General features: G+C 36.8%; 2 protein-coding genes across 2 annotated transcripts; one reads left to right on the top strand and one right to left on the bottom strand.

The window, feature by feature from the left end:
- The first annotated feature begins 288 nt into the window (after positions 1-288).
- Positions 289-4968, top strand: LOC306864315 (coagulation factor IX-like). The gene is made up of 8 exons (XM_079408261.1): positions 289-522; positions 1018-1187; positions 1270-1294; positions 1477-1590; positions 2086-2220; positions 2396-2697; positions 2828-2951; positions 3157-4968. Exons 1-8 carry the CDS (start codon positions 456-458, stop codon positions 3738-3740), a joined length of 1521 nt encoding a protein of 506 aa, XP_079264387.1. The 5' UTR covers positions 289-455; the 3' UTR covers positions 3741-4968.
- Positions 4185-18494, bottom strand: LOC306864314 (proto-oncogene DBL-like; the record flags this gene model as incomplete). Its single annotated transcript, XM_079408260.1, has 26 exons — positions 4185-6079; positions 6699-6811; positions 6951-7057; positions 7294-7490; positions 8417-8468; positions 8589-8667; positions 9272-9364; positions 9733-9954; positions 10433-10558; positions 10653-10745; positions 10926-11018; positions 11315-11384; positions 11454-11569; positions 11940-12006; positions 12175-12260; positions 12358-12446; positions 12530-12701; positions 13411-13602; positions 13689-13880; positions 14054-14173; positions 14948-15062; positions 15319-15443; positions 15941-16090; positions 16405-16521; positions 17378-17497; positions 18444-18494. The coding sequence occupies 26 exons, from the start codon at positions 18492-18494 to the stop codon at positions 5899-5901; spliced, it is 3138 nt and encodes a 1045-aa protein (XP_079264386.1). The 3' UTR covers positions 4185-5898.
- Between the last annotated feature and the right edge of the window lie 201 nt (positions 18495-18695).

Genomic DNA, 18695 nt, shown 5'->3' with positions numbered 1-18695 from the left:
GTTAAGAGGGCAGTATTAGTCAGCCAAGTCTTGTCAATATTTGCTGGGTCCCAAGTCTGAACCGAGTTCTCTGACTCAGCAGAAATCAATTAAAAGACTGAAGTGACATGCACGTATAAATCATCCACAAGAATTGTATAATCCACATATTCATACTGCTCTGCTATGAAGTCTGAAGCGGCACAAAATGCATTATTCAAACATCGGGATTTTTTCTCATGAAACCACACATTACATCAAATAAAACTATTTCAGTCGCATCAGCTATGAAAAATGGAATAAAAATGCAGTGCAAAGAGCCACAAACACTGCAGGTGCAGACAAAAACACCCACCCGATGAGATATCTGTTTGTATGAAGGGCAAACACGTATGTCCTGAACTTTGGAGCGGAACATGAAGGTATTTAGACTGTTGGGAAAGATTTCTGCCTGAAGGGAAATAATCAAAGAGAAAATGGTGAAAATGTATCCAATTATTTTGATATGCAGTTTGCTGCTAGAAACTTGGCTTTCTTCTGAAGGTAAGTTAACATTCATCTGTCTTAACCTATCTAGTTTATGTACGTTCCTGGAAATCGTTGCTTTTAACACACTTTTTTAGAATAAAACACTGAATTGTCAAAATTCTCAGTTTGAGCTGGTCAATGTAAAATCTGTTCTAATAATAAAAGAGTATTTGTTTGTTACGTGCAGTCTTTTGAAATGTGAAAACATAGACAAATTAGAGTTAGTACAGAGAGAAACTGTTTAAACAAGAAGACTTTTCATGGTTTGTGTTGTGAGAAAACATAAAGAAAACAAAAAAAATCAATCATCGTATTGTTCCTATCATGGTGGAACTGAAAGAACGTAAGTCTTTGACTTTAATAGCTGTTCAAAATCAACATAAAAAGTCTTTCAAAGTAAAACAATATTCCCTTGCCAAATCTTCAATGCTTGTCAAATTACATTATCTGTGTCCTAGAAACAGACCTTGGCATTTGTGATTTTTCAGCATATCTCTTTTGTGCATGTAGCTGCAGTGTTTCTGCCGAGGGATATGGCAGGGTCTCTTCTGAAGAGACAGAAACGCTATAATACAGGTAGACTTGAGGAGATGATGAAGGATAATTTGGAAAGGGAATGTTTAGAAGAACGCTGCGATCTAGAGGAGGCCAGAGAGGTTTTTGAAGACCAGGAACAAACCGTGAGTTACATAAGCACATGTTTATCTCAAGATGTTTAGGACTCTGTTTGCGAGTTTAAAAACTTTCCAATCTCTGTTTCAGATGAAATTCTGGATCACTTATATTGGTGAGCATAAATGTTCTTTCTGATACATATGTCATTTAGAACACTGATTATAAACCTTTCTGTATCTGTTTGTATGGTTCTGTACTTTCTAATTTGTCCATAAAGTGTCTGTTAATTTTACCTTATGTAAACATTGCAGGATATATTCATAATATCATGATTATGGCCTCTCCTCCTTTCAGATGGAGACCAGTGTCAGTCATCTCCCTGTCAGAATGGAGGGAAATGTGAGGATGGTATGAACACATACACCTGCTGGTGTCCACCCCGCTTTAGTGGGAAGAACTGTGAGTTGGGTAAGAGCCACGATCCTCGCATCCTCACAGGAAGTCAATAATTGTTATGTGAAACATTAAAATATGTTGTGTAAAGAAAATATACAACAAATGTTTTAATATTATATCTTCTAGTTCATCTAATTTTTTAAGAAATATGCCAAAATATGTTGTTTTTAGGTTTGTTTAAAATTTAAGTTTATTTCGAATTGTGTATTTTTATATGTTTATTCTGAATTTAATATTTTTAAAGATGAAGCTTATGAAGACACACAAACATGTATATATTTAGACACAGATCATAAAAACAATCATGAAATTAATATAAATATCGTAATTTCATATCAAATAAATAATAAACTAATCTTTTATGATTTATTTATTTTTTATGTGTCCAAATATCTCTGCAATAGTACTTTGTCAAAAAGAAATTCTTAACCTTGTGTGCTTTTGTGACTCTTAAAGTCTTCCTCTACTAAAACCTTATTTCGTCTTTCATGGGTTGCTCTGGTGCAGAAATGGCAAAACAGTGTAATGTAAATAATGGAGGCTGCATGCACTTCTGCGTTTTGGATAAAATTTATGGAGCAGTGTGTGACTGTGCCGAGGGTTACAGACTGGCTCTGGATGGCAAGACTTGTGAACCTACAGGTACTATATTCCTATTCCCACTTATTACATGCCATTTATCTGCATTAAGCCAGGACGTGCACTGTATTTCAATCTCATAGCTCAAAGCTGTTCTTATTTTGTGCAGTGTGATCCTTTCATCCATATGCATATTTTGTATACCATTTTCATTCAAGGAATTTCATTTACGTTTTAGGGCAGTACCCATGTGGACGTCTTGGAGCGAATATTGCTGAAACACTTAACTCAAGGTCACTTATCAGTGCTGAGAATGGAAATCAAAGTCACTCTCTCAATCACATCAATACAACAGAACACAATACAACAGAGTCCAGTCCTACAGATCCTCCTGATGTGAACGGGACTAGCACACTTCAACCTACACTGAAAAACATCACCTCATTCTTTCCCACTCGACCCACCATCACAAATGCAACAAACAATGAACATCGTATTGTAGGAGGAAACGAAGCTACACCAGGGGAGATTCCATGGCAGGTAGGTGAAGTGATGAATTGTGTGTCCAAATAATCCACAGAACCTTGTAAAGAGGACATTAGAATAAAAAAATACAATATCAGAACTCTTGAGGGAAATTTAGACTGTTTTTTCATTGTCATGTTGGCAGGTGGTTTTTATGGAAAAGGTGAATAAGATTACATTTTGTGGCGGCTCTCTCCTCAGTAAAGAATGGGTAATTACAGCTGCCCACTGTGTTGAAGGAAAGGCGGGATCTTTCTTCATCAGAGTGGGTGAGAAACCAACTACACTGTCACATGGTTGTTATTGCTATTTGGTTATAAAAAAAAAACTCCTGCAGTTGTGAATAGTACAGTATATATAATTTATTATTTTATTTTTAATTTCACTGTTTCTTAAAAATCTAGAGTTATGTATTCCAAAGCACATGTGATGTGATATCACACATATTATTAATGAGTTGCTATATTTCTATAGGGGAACATGATGTGTCAAAGAATGAGGGAAGAGAGAGTGACCACGGCATAGTGGAGTACCATATCCATCCAAGTTACAACTCTCAAAAGAGTCTTTACAATCATGACATCGCCCTTTTGAAGCTCAAGGGACCCGTCAAATTCTCTGACTACGCCCTGCCCATCTGCCTGGGCTCTAAAGCCTTCACAGAGAACTTGCTCAGTAGTGCAGAAAACTCCCTGGTGAGTGGCTGGGGGAGGCTACGGTACGGGGGCATAGAATCTAAAACACTTCAGAAAGTAGAGCTCCCCTACGTGGACCGGACGGAGTGCAAAGGCAGCAGCACCGACACCATCTCCCGCTTTATGTTCTGTGCCGGTTATAGTACAGTAAGCAAGGATTCCTGTCAGGGGGACAGCGGAGGACCCCATGCCACCCGCTATTTCAACACATGGTTCCTCACGGGTATCGTCAGCTGGGGTGAGGAGTGCGCTAAGGAGGGAAAGTATGGCATCTACACCCGTATCTCCAGATATATGTACTGGATAAGTAATGTTACTGGCATCAGAACAGGACATATGTCAAATACTGATCAACAGCGTTAGAATTAGGTTAGGCCTTCGTGCAGGTTTGTTTTAAAAGTATCATAAAAACGCATATTGGAATGAATTAGAGCTCACAGACATTTTTGTACAGATGATATTTACTAGTCATCATTCAACAGACATACTGTAACAATCAAGAAAAAATATATAGTTTTCCATCTTACACTTTGTGCTTGTACATCTAGTGAAATTATTTTCATACATGATATACCACAAAGCAGTATGAGGTCACTTTCATCATAGTAACTTCTAGTGTATAAAATATTATACACTAGAAGTGTATGGCTTTAAGAAGTGTACTTCAAACTGAAGTACACATGAAACCCATTCAGACCGCATCCACTTTTCTTCTCCCTTGTCAAGCCCTCTTTTAAACTAATGACATGCAAAAGTACACTACTTTTCAAAAGTTTGGGGTCGTTTTTATAGCTGTTTTTACTATGCAAGTTATTCTTGTGATGGCAATGCTGATTTTTCAGAAATCATTACTCCTGTTTTCAGTGTCACATTATCCTAAAGAAATCATGCCAATATGCTGATTTGGTCTCAAGAAACATTCCTTATTGCTGAAAACTGCTGCTAAATATTATGTTTTGTGGACACCATGATTTTATTCAGCATTCTTTGATGAATAGAAAGTTCATTAAACAGCATTTATTTGAAATAGAAATACTTAATGCCTTTACTTTCACTTTTGATCAATTAAATGCTTTGCTGGATAAAAGTATACATTTCTTTTCAGAAAAAAAATAAAATCTTAGTAAAAATCTTACTGACCCCACACTTTTAAACGGTACTGTATTTATTCATTTCTCTTTTTAATGTGGTTAGCTAATGTAAATTCACTTCAATGGTTTCTAAGCGGTTAATAAAAGTTAAATGCACATTGTGAGTGCAGGAAGTGTGACAGAAAAAGTTATTAGAATGAACAAGTTTACAGTGGACGTTCTAATGATGTATACCACCAAGTTTTATTTCAATGATAAAAACGGACCCAAATATGGTGGAAGTGCTAAAAAAAGGATTTTTAAATCAAAATGAATTATGCTGTTTCTACAGTAAACCTTTACAAAAACACTTTGATAACTAAGAAAATTTGCTAAGTAGTCCAGAACAGCAATATTTGAACTGACTTAAAGTGAATGAATACAAACATGGATCATCTGAATGTGAGCAGTATGTTTTTAAGCATAACTGTGAAGCAATAAAGCAATCACATTGCGGACTAGTGATTTGTGAGTGATTTGTAAAGTTTTCACCTCACATACTCTCTGAAATAATATTTCTTTTACATATTTCTCTGAAATATTTCTTGGAGAAATACTGATGTCAAAGTAAAGTCAGAGTAATAAAAGAAGGGGAAGTATTGTCAACCTGGTAGGTTTGGGAATGGAATGTTAGGTTTTGGCACATAAACTAGATACTAATGTTGAGTTTATCTTTCATTCTTTGTAGCACTGGTATCCATTCCAGCACTAAAATGGCTTTTTAAAACAAGTGTCCAACCACTGTACCTATCCGAGGAGAGAAAACATTTTTTGCTATTCTCTCAAGCCAGTTTACATAACTGTTTACATTTATGCCATAAACCTTCCTGTTTTTAATATACACTTAAATACTGTGCTAACTACACAATACATGTTTTATATCACGTTATGGCACAGCATGGTGATGGTAATTTCCAGGGATGAAGTGGATCAGTGTAAAGTGCTTTGAAAAGCTCTTTTTATTTCCAGACTGTATTGTTGTAGGTGTGGTCATTGGCTTGTTCGAGGAGAGAGAGGAATCCCTTTTTGTCTTTAAATCCAGCATAATCCAAAATCCCCACTGATGGCAGATGGAAACTTTCTCTCAGCTAGGCAGCTCTGTTTTCCTGACTTGGTGTTTGTTTGTGTGCTTCAGTTTGGCGTGACTGGGCTCAGTCCTGAATGACAGACATGGCCTTTAGGGTTGTCACATGGTGTGAGCTTTGTGTACATGTGGTTTATGTACTTAGGTGTTGCTGGGCTTCCTGCTGTTTATATTTCCCGTACCTATGAGACAACACCGGAGTGCTTTAGAGAAAGAAAAGCTTCTATTGCAGCACAGTGCTGTATGTTCAGATCTGATCAAATAAACACATCCAGTTTGTCTCTTTAAAATAAAATATTCAACATGTTTATGTAAGCTGCATTTTAGAATACAGTATTCTTATAAAATCATTAGACATGTAGAGTTCACTCACCATAAGCCCCCCTCCTGATTTAATGGAGGGACTTCTGCCTGCATCTCCCAGAATTCTCAGCAGTGTATCAACAGGGAGTTTTCCTTCACCTCCACGAGTCAAATTCTTAAGATGCCTGTGGGAATTATAGCGTGACACTGATTATTAACTTGAAAATTAGAGTGATTCTTGTTGTGTAACTAGTGATTCAAAATTAATATGTTCTTGTAATTACTCAATGTTCTATACCAGAAACAAAAAATGCTAAATTGCATTAGAATTTTGAAACCAGATTTTAGGGAGTAATTATAGTTTAACAGATGGCTAAGTAGGCGAGAACATGCTAATGTTTTGTAAAAAAATAAATAAAATACTATATATATATATATTTATTTTTTTTATTTTTTTTAAGGGAGGCACAATTTTTTAGGGAGCTTGGTCAGTTTTATTTATGTTTTTGAAAGACGTTTCTAATGCTCACAGAAGCTGCATTTATTTGATGAAAAACACTGTAAAAACAGTAATGTTATGAAATATAATTTCAATATTAATATCATTATTTCTATTTTAGTATATTTTTAAATATAATTGATTCCTGTGATTGCAAAGCTGAATTTTTAGCATCCATCCATCATTATACATGATAGTAATAGTTATCAACTGTCTTATCAATATCGGCCAGAATTTTAACATCGGAGCATGTCTTATATTTTTTGCTTCGCTTGCGCATAAGCAAAAAATAAAAAATGACTCACCAAAGCCCCATGGCATTCTCCTGCAACACGTGAATGACATCACCACATTTGATGATTACATCATCCTTGCCACACTTTAAATGGTCCACCATTGCTCTATACCTTCCAGGAACCTAAAAGACAACAAACAAACCAGCATAGTACAAGGTCATAACCATCATATAGACTCTGTACAAACAAAATCCTTCATTGTTGATGAAGTTTTCCCTAAATAACTGGGAATCTTAGTGATATCTAAAGGTCCGAGCTCACCAGCAGCACACTGTCTTCTTCATCAGAGTCTGAGATGTTTGAAAGGTCAGTGGTCCAATCCTCCAGACCCTCACAGATATCCACTGACTGAGATGTCCCTGGCCAGCCTGCAACCCACAACCAACCGAACCATAATGACATTCTCCCCGAACGGGTTGTAAATTCAGGCATTGCCATTACGTGATTCAATTTCATGCAAATAAATGTGCCACAATTTACATATTACATATTAAAAAATCCCATTTCAAACACCCATTATGTTCGACAGCATAGTACATTTTCCTGCTCCTATCAACTAGACTAAATGCCAGTGAAAATAGCCTTTGCATGGCCTCTGACTCACTGTGCCGGTTGTGGTGGCGAGGACGTGGAGAAATGATGACTGGGTCTGTCAGAACCGGACTCACGCGGCCTGAGTCGGCCTCCTCCGAGCTGACGGATGCCCCCTGGAGCTTGCTGTGAGGAAGGACATCAAAACAACCTGAGCAGCCAGTGATCTGTGTGGACGTCCAGGGCATGCATACGGACATATGCCTCACACTGACCCACCAACCGATGAACCGAGGAACCGACGAACGGAAACAACGGTGTCAAAGGAACACAGGGCAAAAACACAAACATCCATCAAACGTCATAACAAACAGGATATTCTGAAACCGGACTGCGGTCAATAGAGTAAGATGGCAAATAAACTCAATATTAATGATGTGAGTGTAATTTTCAGGCAGTAAATTGAATTTCATTGAAACAAAATTAGTAGAGTTGACATGACATTGACCCCAGTCCTGTTCCATTGAACAACAACATTCAAATAAATAGTTTTGAATGTTGTACAAATATAAAGTACTATATGCTTCAAATGACTTCCCAAATGTAATTATAAATTTCACTGTTATTATTATTTTTTTTATAAAATTATATTTGTATCTTTAATACATTCTATTAATTTAGGGTGAAGTATATAGTTAAAAAAAAAAGTAGCCTAACATCCATCACATAAATAATCCTAAAAATCACATCAAAATAATCACAGATTTGCATACTAGCAGATTAATTATCCCATGACTTAAATTAGATTTAAAATAGATTTAAATGTCCAATTAGGATAAAATACTTCACTAAATGTTTAAAAAGCAAGATGTTTGAAAATAGTTCTTAGTATTTATTAGACAGTCATTTTCTGCATGTAGCATTTTATATTTGATTCTCCAAAGCTCAGATTTTTCTATTAAGTAGGTTTCAGAAATGGCAAGAATGTGTGGTTTAAGAATGTTTTTCATGCCAGAATGGTACTTATTAGTACTATATCCATCATGCTGATGGGCTCAAAGCATACTGTCTTTATGTATGTGATTTATATAAGGTAACACTGTTTGACAAATTCTGTTGAATTTTGTTCATATCCTTCCATATGCAAATATGAATGTTGATACATTTTACATCTGTACTATAGAAGTAAGGATCACCTGTCAGCCAAGGGTGGAGATAATGGTTGCTCACCATCTGGGTGAGCATCACCTGAGAAAGTGAAACAGAGTTTGACACACTAAACATGACAGATTTATTTAAGGCATAGCAATTCCTAATTTAAAACATTCAACACTGATATTAACAGAAATGGAAATACAGCGTGGAAACCTTTGCCAATCTTTTGCTGATTGTTGAGGATTTTTCTAATCTCAGTGAGCCATGCAATCTTCACATCTACAGTTGAAGCCTGCAAAATAAAACAATTATAAAATACAAATACATTTTTTTCTTGTTCAATAATACATTTTCTTATATAATACTTTTCATATTTACTATGTAAGAAAATTAATTTTTAGATGTTTTATTATATTTTATTAATATAACTCATTTATATGTATAATATATAGTTATATATGATGTAATTAAAAAATATATATGTATATATAGTTTATATATAATATGTTAGATTTTTTTGTAATTTATTTTATTTTATTTTAATTAAAAGTTATATTATTATCAAAACAATTTTAGTATAAAAAAAAAAAATTAAGTGAACCCATCACTATCAGTTTTAAATTAGATTTCGAATTCTGAATTTTCAGTGTGGTCACAATGTCTTACAAATTAGTTCCTCTGAAGTGTTTTTTTAAGCACTCATTTTTTAGTTGTGCAAACAAACTGACATTTTATGTTCAGGACTTGACATTAACATTCACTGTGAACAAGCATTTTTTGATATATCTCCATCAACGAGGAGGTATTGAGGAGGCGTTATTAAGTGATGACAGAGGCACTTGTAACTTTTTATCTGGTGCATACTGTGGAGTTTTAACCTTGATAAAATGACTCACCTGAACAACATACACCTCCTCTTTTCCGTTATACCAAATTTCAAACTTCTTTACATCCCCTTTGACGTTTTCTGTGATACCAACCGCACTCATCTGCAAATGAAACAGAGGGGTCAAAGATTTCACTTGGAAATTCAGTAATGCAGTATTTTAATAACCTTGTGGGTTTTTTAATGGCCAATGGAATCTGAGTTAATCCTAAAACCCCTTTCATAAAAACCTCAATCTCTTTGAGCATACTTAAAATAGAACTGGAATAAATAAACAGGTGCTTAACTTCAGCATCTATGCAACACAAAATGCTCGAAAATTGCTTAAGTGTATAAAACAGGTCAAAGTTGGCAGGTTAGCTGCATGGTGGATGTCATAATTGTAAAATCTGCCTGCAAAAAGCATCTTTCTACTTTGACGTTCATTCAAAAGTATTATTTAAATAGCAAATCCGTTGATCTCTCACTCACCATCAGGCAGTGTTTGAAGCTGTAAGAGGCTGTCCGATCATGTGCCTCTCCATTCTCCTCTCTCTTCTTGCAGAAAAGCAGAGCTCTTTCGTGAAGGAACAGATGCCTTTGCATTGGTTTAAAGCGAGCCATGTCTTTCATGCGCGTTGGCCCTTTCCTATGGTTGATCCAGACATTGAAAGACCCCTGCATAAGGACGCGGCCCAGGTCACTCAATTCACCCTTGATACAGAGGACATGGAGAAATGAACTGTCAGTCAACTGTCAGTCACGATAATCATACAACCATTAATGAACAGCTGACCCAAAATGAAAATGTGCTGAAATTGTTCTCAGCCTATCCAAGATGTAGATGTAGTTTGTTTCTTCATCAGACCACATTTAAAGAGACGAGACATTAACTGATTGACTGGAAATGTAGATTACTTGGGGATTTTTGTTATGTTTTTATCAGCTGTTTGGACTCTCATTCTGACGGCACCCATTCACTGCAGAGGACCCATTGGTGAGCAAGTGATATAAAATTGATGTAAACTGTGATGTAAATTTCTCCAAATCTGTTTTGATGACGAAACAAACTCAACTACATATTGGATGGCCTGAGGGTGAGTACTTTTTTTTTTTTTTAGCAAATTTTCATTTTTTGGTGAACTATTTCTTTAATATTCCTCCTCTATCCTTCCTCATTTCTTTGCCGCACCTCATAACCAGTGATGGCAATTTGATGCATGGAGTCATTGACAGACTTGAGAAGGTCCAGCATGGCATTTAGTGCCCCCTGCAGTTCAGATGCATACTGCGAGTTTGAGCTGTGTTTTAGTAGTTCCTAGTCAGAGAGACAGACAGAATTTAGTAAACTAGACATCTGTGTGTGTGTGGGGGGGAGGGGGGGGGGGGGTTGTTTTGTCATAGTTAAGCACCTTCAGAAGAAGCTGGTATTTGGTTAAACGTTGAACGGGTTTCAGCAAATATGTGTCCAGACCTAGTTTATGATCCAGCTTCTTTTTGCACTCCTACATAAGAAAAAACTTCAAGTTAGCTAAATAAACACTCTAAAACTCATTTAATGAATATAAAATATTACACTAATCACTATCTATCCTAATAAATATCTGCTAGTGTTGTTTATTGTAACCATGTTTATCAATTGCTAAAGTATGGTTGTGTGATAAAAAAAATATCCACAACAATACCTGGATGAAGGCTGAATCTGAACACTGCCTCCAGAGGGCATCTGAACGAGGTTTGTTCTGGCAGTAGCGCTCGTAGACCTGAAAATTTTCTTTCTGCAAAAACATTCGTTACAAGAGAACTCTTAACGGGCATTAAGTATCCAGAAAAGTGGTTCCTTTATTACTTGTCTATGCCGTCACAACCGAATCTTCAGAACAGCAGCAGAATAAATAAGTTGTGAATGTGAGTTTGCAGTCTAAAACATTTCTTATTTTCATCAATGTTGAACACAGTTGTGCTGCTTAATATTTTTGTGTAAACCTTGATACATTTTTTCAGGATTCTTGACCAGCATTTGTTTTGAAATAGAAAATCTTTTGCATCATTATAAATGTCTTGAATGGCTCACCCGTTCCAAAAAGCGTGCTCCCACTCTCTCTGGGGTCTCTAAGCAGCTCTCGAGGTCCTGCACAAATATCCTGCACAACAAAGACAGGATCAGCATGAATGTGTATTTATGCATCCATGTATGTGGGTATATTTCTCACCTGCTGTGGAATTTATAGATCTCCGGCAGATTTCCGAACAGCTCTTCTTTCTTGTTTCGCAGTACAGATGGCAGTATATTAGAGAGAGATGGGTTATCCATCTCTGCCCTGTAACCCTGTCACAACATCACAGAGCAGTCATTTTTTTAGAACTATTACATTATAGCTCTAATTATACATTTGTCATGTTGTGTCTTTACTCACTGTGCCAAATCAGACCTAGCACAGTTTATTTTGTTTTTATTTGGCAGTCTCCACTAATAGTTGTACAGAAAACATTACATTAACAGAGTCAAATGTGTGTGTAACTACATGATCAGGCTCTGACTCACTGCGACACTATAAACTACAGTGTGACAGGAAAGATGTGATTTCAAAATGAGTGCATCCAAAGGTCATCTACAATATTACCACTGCGAGGCAAAAGGGATGAGGGAAAACAAAACACAGACCAATTATTTCAAGGTCATTCAGTCAAGACATTACCAGCAAAACAGACAGCAGCTCATCCACATAGATTCTCTCCGTCTCAATCAGCTCCTTCATTACGTGGCTGCAGAAGCGAGGGATGCATGGGCGATAACAGAGGAGAGAGGGGGAGAAAGATATGAGGACAGAACGGGAAAGAGACTGGTGAGAGACAGACAAAGAGAGGAGGTTGAGAAGAAATTTGTGATTCATGAACATACTTTTTTTGTCAAGATATTGCGTAAATGCTCACCGTTTGTGCTGGTCGGGGTTCTCAACTCCCTCTGGGCTGTAAGACAGACAGCTACGGTTCTCCTCGTAGTCGTGCATGACCTCTATCTACAAGAACCGGAATAAAGTTCCTAAAGCTGTCAGCAACGAGTAGACGAAGTGCGCTTTGTGTGATTTTGAGATGAACAAGGATGGTCAGCCAAACCTTTTTAGTGCTGGGACCTTTCCGTGAGGCCCTTTTACCAGGAAGTGTGAGATCAAAAGAAAACCTTAAACTGGAGTTCACGTCAAAACCTTTGAAAAAGACAAGAAACATTCAGACAAATGGAAACAGTAAGTTTGTCATGTGCGAATGTGGTTGAAATAGATAAACATACTGTGTTTTGGAGAGAATACAGGGGATTTGCAGCGTGGCGAGTTCTCGGGCCTTGGAGCGACTAGCTGGATGGGTCTGACCTGAATATCAGCCAGTTTCCTCAGACAGGCCTGTCTGCTCTGGATCATTCCCTGCACTGTTGATAGCTTCTCTGTGACAGCTTCTATCTGAGACTAACAAGAAAGGAACGGGGTGAACTTAAAATAGGCACTTGATCGATAGAGAATGAGTAAGGACCTACTGTAGAAAAAGAGGGAGATGGCATTGATGCATTCCAGTGTCTATACTCAGTGAAAAAAAAAATATTGCTGCTTCAGAGCTCAGATCTGTCAGATCTATCTGCCACAGGATAAATTGCAACTTTTTATCTCACAATTCTGAATTTTCAAAAAAAGAAAAAAATCTGAAATTGTTTTGTTCTTCAGAAGAAAGAAAGCAATACCGTTTTGAAACACCGTAAGGGTGAGTACATGATGACAGAATTTTTTTTTTTGGGTGGGCTACACATTTAAATCTCTTTTTTAATTGTGATATGATATAATTTAAAATTAGATAAATTATTTAAACTATAGAACTAATGAAGCTCATTGAGCACATCCTCAAAACCTGTATAAATGGGGTCCAAATGTATGAGACCACTTTAAAAAACTGGCTTGGTGTCATTCAAATGAGTATGAAATGTAAATTCACCCTACCTATTTTCTATATGCATGTTATTTTTTAGAAAGAAATTCTAAAATACATTTTAATTACATTTTCTGAGATTGTAATGCTGATACTATAATTTGTAATGAAAATGTATTAAATTAGAAAAATGCCAAGTAGATGCATTTTCACTACTTGTCTCAAATGGTGTATTTGTGCTTTATTCCATAACCGTACCTGCAGCTGTGGTGTGAGTATTGTCTCAAACTCTAGACTGAGAATGTCCGGGTTAGACCACACCACTGAGGGCGCCGTCTCCACCAGTCTCTCAATGTCCTGAAGGGCTGCCTGCGCCCCCTCTTTGGACTGAAACTTATCCAACAGCTGGTTAGCCAGCAGATAGGCCCCTTCATCACACCAACGCACAGTCTGCCCATACACAGATATGCAGAGTCTGTATGTGCTTTGCATAAAGTGCATATATTACATATTTCTTGCATTTGCATAGTTATTACCTCCTCCAACCGCAACAACAGGTCTCGTATGCACGTGAGAGATGCCCGTTTGGCACGTAGAGCTGTAGTGAGAGTGTCAGAGTGATGCCTCAGTTCATTGCAGCGCTGAACTATTAGGGCAAGAGCGTAGTGATGACTCGCTGCCAGCTGGTGCCCATGCAGAATAATAATCTGAGCACGGCCCATTTCTTCCTGCAAAAACAACATAGCACTTTTGGCTTTTAATCAATGTATAAGTTAAAAGACTGGTCAAACTGATCTTACCATCAACTTCAATATCAATCAATATTGGTGATGTGCTCAAAAAGGTATGTTTAATAGTAAAAAAGAGAAGGTCAATTATTTTAAGCTTTAACGTATTAAACCTCTGCTGTGGTTTCCAGCATCTCGAGGTCTATGAGCAGCTGCTCCGTCTGGACCACTGTTGTCCCCACTGATGCAATGGCTTTCTCCTGTGCACTGAGTTTCTCCAGAGTGGCTTCCATCTGTGCACAGACCAAAACCAAATAATTGTGTTCACTGATGGATTTAAAATAAATATTGCATTCATTCACAAAAAAAATAATACAGATGGGACTTTGGTATAATTACAAAAAAAAATGTTTTAATGTTTTTTCCTTAAATTGTTTATATTAAATGCTTAATATACAGTGAGAGTAGAGTCATCATGTAGTCAAAGGTGTAGTAATCAACATAACACTTAAAAAGCCATAGCAACTCAAATCTGTGATTTTTTTTTCTGTTCATTTACAAGAATCATCCAAATGAACTTTCCAATGGTGCATTGATTCAGTAAAATTACTTGTGCCTTTCAATGCCATGCATGACAGAGATGAGGACCCTTGAAAGACAAATTGATTCACTTGAATTAATTGGGTGGTTACATGTGAGAGTATGAACTGTTTGGGACAAACCGATGCATTACAATAAATAGGACTTCACAATGCTGTACATGAAAAGGTAGACCACTTAAGACTAGATTGACTCTCTGGCTTTCCAACGCTTCACATAGATAAAAGACAAACCAAAACACTAAAATAAATCTGACTTTGTAGCACTAAGAGCGAGAGAGCAGAGAATATTTTTACTTTATCTGATGATCGCAAAGTACCATTCGCAGTAGTGACATTGAAAACAGCAATGTTGCACTGTACCGTCCGCAAATATGTGGGGAAAAGTTGCATGTTTCTAGAAAAGCTGGAAAAGCAGTATTTTAAATGTACAATCGCTACTTTTAGTACTCCAACACTAGTCTGTACCTCATGGAAGCTCATCTCGTACTGGAGTAGTTGAAGGTATTGCTGGAGCTTGAGGTGGTGCTTTTCAAAAAAGTCATCAAAAGCCATTTCCATGTCCCGTAACTGTGCCACGAGCCTGCAAGAAACAAATGGAACATGATGGGACTTTTTCCACACACAGAATCTATCTAGACTATTAAGTTGATTGCAATTTTCAGTGGAAGTTAAATGGATTCCAACCAACCCAATACTGGAGGATACAATATTAAAGAGGCAATAAATACAGCATGATTTTGAATCACATAAAAAATTCCATAGAGAGTTATTAATCTACCCAAAAGAGCTGATGACAATGATTTACTTACTTTGCTGGTGAGTAATAGACTACGTACCTCTGCACTCTTTCTTTGTCTTGGCTGATGTCCCTGTCTTCTGCTGCAGCACCTTCCACAGCTTTTGAGGCCTCAAGGTTTGAGAGAAGCTGACGTCCTTCCCTCATAACTGACGTAATGTCATCCTGTAATAGTTTTCAAACCATATGTCTAATTCAAATATCACTTAGGTATTTATATATATTCATACAAGTATTCATAATTTTTTTTACAGTATTATAGCCTTCTTTTAATGTGTGAGAAACTTGGGATGCTTTCATATTATTTTAGTTGTCTGATATTGGCATATCAGTGGTAAAGTATTCTGTTGTGAAAATCATTCTACCAGTTATTGTGTTTTATATTGAATAGATTTTCCAAAATTGTAATGTTCCAAAATTCTTAGAGTATGGAATTCAAAATCTAATTTAAACCTGGGAATGAGTTTCAGGATTAAAAACTGCCAAAATGTATTTAAATTATAACGACATTATGCCGTAAAATTTCATATTATTTTTCAATTTAAAAAAAGCTATGCTGATAATATAATGCATTAGATAAAATTACATCAAATTAGAAAAAAAAGTCAGGCCCCACTGTTTATGTGCATAATAAATACACAACTGCAGAATCAGCCCCATACCTTCATCTGCCTGTATTTCTCAGTGTGTGATCTGAGTAGGTACTCAATGCCGCTGGCTTCATCAGGCAGCTCGATCTCTGACAGCTCTGTGCCGAATATCTGCAGTAATTGAGCAATCTCCTTCACTGTCACTGCAAAACTCTCTATGGCCTGGAGAGGGCAGCACAGAAATAAATATGCATTACTCAACATTTGCTGCAACTGTAGGTCAAAGCATCCTTTTCTAAAATCAGACTTGCATGAATTTAGATTTGCAAATTACAAACAATGAATAGGAAGTAAACAGATATCATTTAGTAAGTGATTTGTGTCTCTTATCTTATTAAATAATGAAGCATACAATGTGATTTTGTGATTTAATTTCAATTTGTGAAGCATATAATGCCATTTTTTGTTACATTATAAATGTCTTGTTTCCCTGCATGAAATCAATGTGCTGCTAAGGTGTGCAACAGAATGCTTACCGTTTGCAGAACGATCCAGTCGCTATGGCATTCCTCCAGCGAATCGTCAAACTCAGTGCTTAGTTGATTTTCATCAATGAAGCGAAGCAGGTCTGTCAGGGAGCTCAGCATTACCATCTGAATAAAGGAAGAAAAGAAGCAAGGAATTAATTTAGCATGGTATATTTAATGAAAATTGTGTTAAATAAGATTAAGAGTCCATTCGTTAAGCAGGCTAACCTTTTAGAGGTGAAATGGCCTTAAAGGAATAGTGCACAAAAAATGTAAAATTGCTGAAAATGTACTCACACTCAGATCATCTAAGATATAGATGGGTTTGTTTCTTCATCAATACAGATTTGGAGAAATTTAGCATTACATCACTTGCTCACCAGTGGATCCTCTTCAGTGAGTGGGTGCCGTCAGAATGAGTTCAAACAGCTGATGAGATGCTGATATCACAATAATCCACAAATAATTTACACAACTCCAGTCCATCAATTAATGTCTTGTGAAGTGAAAAGCTGCATGTTTGTAAGAAACAAATTCATCAAGGTGTTTAACCTTAAACTATCACTTATGGCCAAAATCTATTGTTCCATCCATGTTTTTCTCATCTTTTTGGACTCTCATTCTGATGGCACCCATTTGCTGGAGAGGATCCATTGGTGAGTTAGTGATGAAAATTATAATCCTTCAAATCTGTTCCAATAAAGAAACATCTTGGATGGCCTAGGGGTTAGTAAATTTTTAGCACTTTTCATTTTTTGGGGTGAACTATTCCTTTAATGGCCTTATTATGGATAAATAAAGTTTAAAAGAAATAGATTTAAATATCAAATGTTGTCTCGCATAATTAGAGGGCATTCAAATTAATGACTATTATACAATTTGGTGTTTGTTTTACTTCTCAAGACATCAGTTATGCATCTAATGACTACATCATAAATAACTCATTGTTTTTACACCACAAAGGAATCTCGTCAGCTCTTACCGGCATCTTGAGAGCAAAGTCATCCTGACTGAAGCGGAAACCGAGGTCTGTTCCAGTGGTCTGCAGGTGGGTTTTGGGTCTCAACACTAGAACTAAGTGCAGATGTCCGGGGAACGACATCTGAAGATGAGATATTATAATCCTTATGGACACATTCAACCATCCAATCACATAAATAAGGATGATTTAAAGAGTAATAAAATCATAACAGTTTAATCAGAAACAGCAGGGTGGCTGCTTGTATATCATCCTCCTACTTCTAATGTGTTCACAGATGTCCATAAATGTACAATTTTAAAGTATAGTTAAGTAAACAGATGAAACATCAAAGACAGAACCCGAAGTACAATTAAAATGTTTTTAACCTTATAATACTCAATATACTCAAAATATACTCAATATACTCAAAATACTCAAATGTGAAGCTAACACCTCTTGTAACACCTTTCTTGCTGATTCAAGCAGGAAATTCAATCTAACTAGCAGTTACTATGTACTTTTTCAGACCTTTAAAGACAATCAATGTCCAATGAAATCCAAGGCTGACTCTGTTTAACTGCTAATGCTGAGAAGTCAGTGTAAGCTGTCTGTCTTCTCCCTTTTTGATTGAGGTATGATCAGTAGACCTCATCAGCGACACTCACACTTTCCTGCCATAATCTGTAGTCCTGCAGTTTACTTCATCATCAGGGGTTAAAAAATACCTTTGTGGTGCATATGTGTAATGACTAGTAATAAAACACAGATGCACAGCCAAAATAATTATTTAGTCTATTATTATTGCGTTAGTCATAATCCATACACGGGGTTACAAGCGAAGTGGTCGGCTGTTTCAAAAACCGATCATCGCACATGCCTGTAATCAAATGTAAAATGCACCACTGCTGACTGCAATAATTATCCCGATCCTAACTAATAGTTAGTATTACAAACGCGCGCGTTTATAGTCTTGTTTATAGTTTCTCATTCATCTAAAGCAAAAAAGACTCCCACCCGCCGCCCTGCATTAGCGTTTGTCAGTTCTGCAGCATAAACCCGGTCCAAAACAGAGAAGAATCCATCTTACCGCAGCCCTCTGGATCCGGGGCAGTCCTCTGAGTGGATTAGCCTCCGCCATTGTTTCTAATTTGCCTGTTTCGTAGGGATGTAGACCCACTTCTCAGCCTCACAACTTCCCTCCCTCCATGACTTTGTCTGCGGGACTGTGAGCAGCAGCAGCAGCGATCAGCCGCAGAGCGGATGCTGCAGTGCCGACGACACCTTGACCGCACTTATCTGCTCATTACTGTCTCAAACATAATACATGGCACTCTTACGC

The sequence above is a fragment of the Barbus barbus genome (genome assembly GCF_936440315.1).
Source record: "Barbus barbus genome assembly, chromosome: 45".
Taxonomy (NCBI): domain Eukaryota; kingdom Metazoa; phylum Chordata; class Actinopteri; order Cypriniformes; family Cyprinidae; genus Barbus; species Barbus barbus.
The sequence above is the reverse complement of the archived record's forward strand: the minus strand, read 5'-3'. Positions and strand labels throughout refer to the sequence as shown.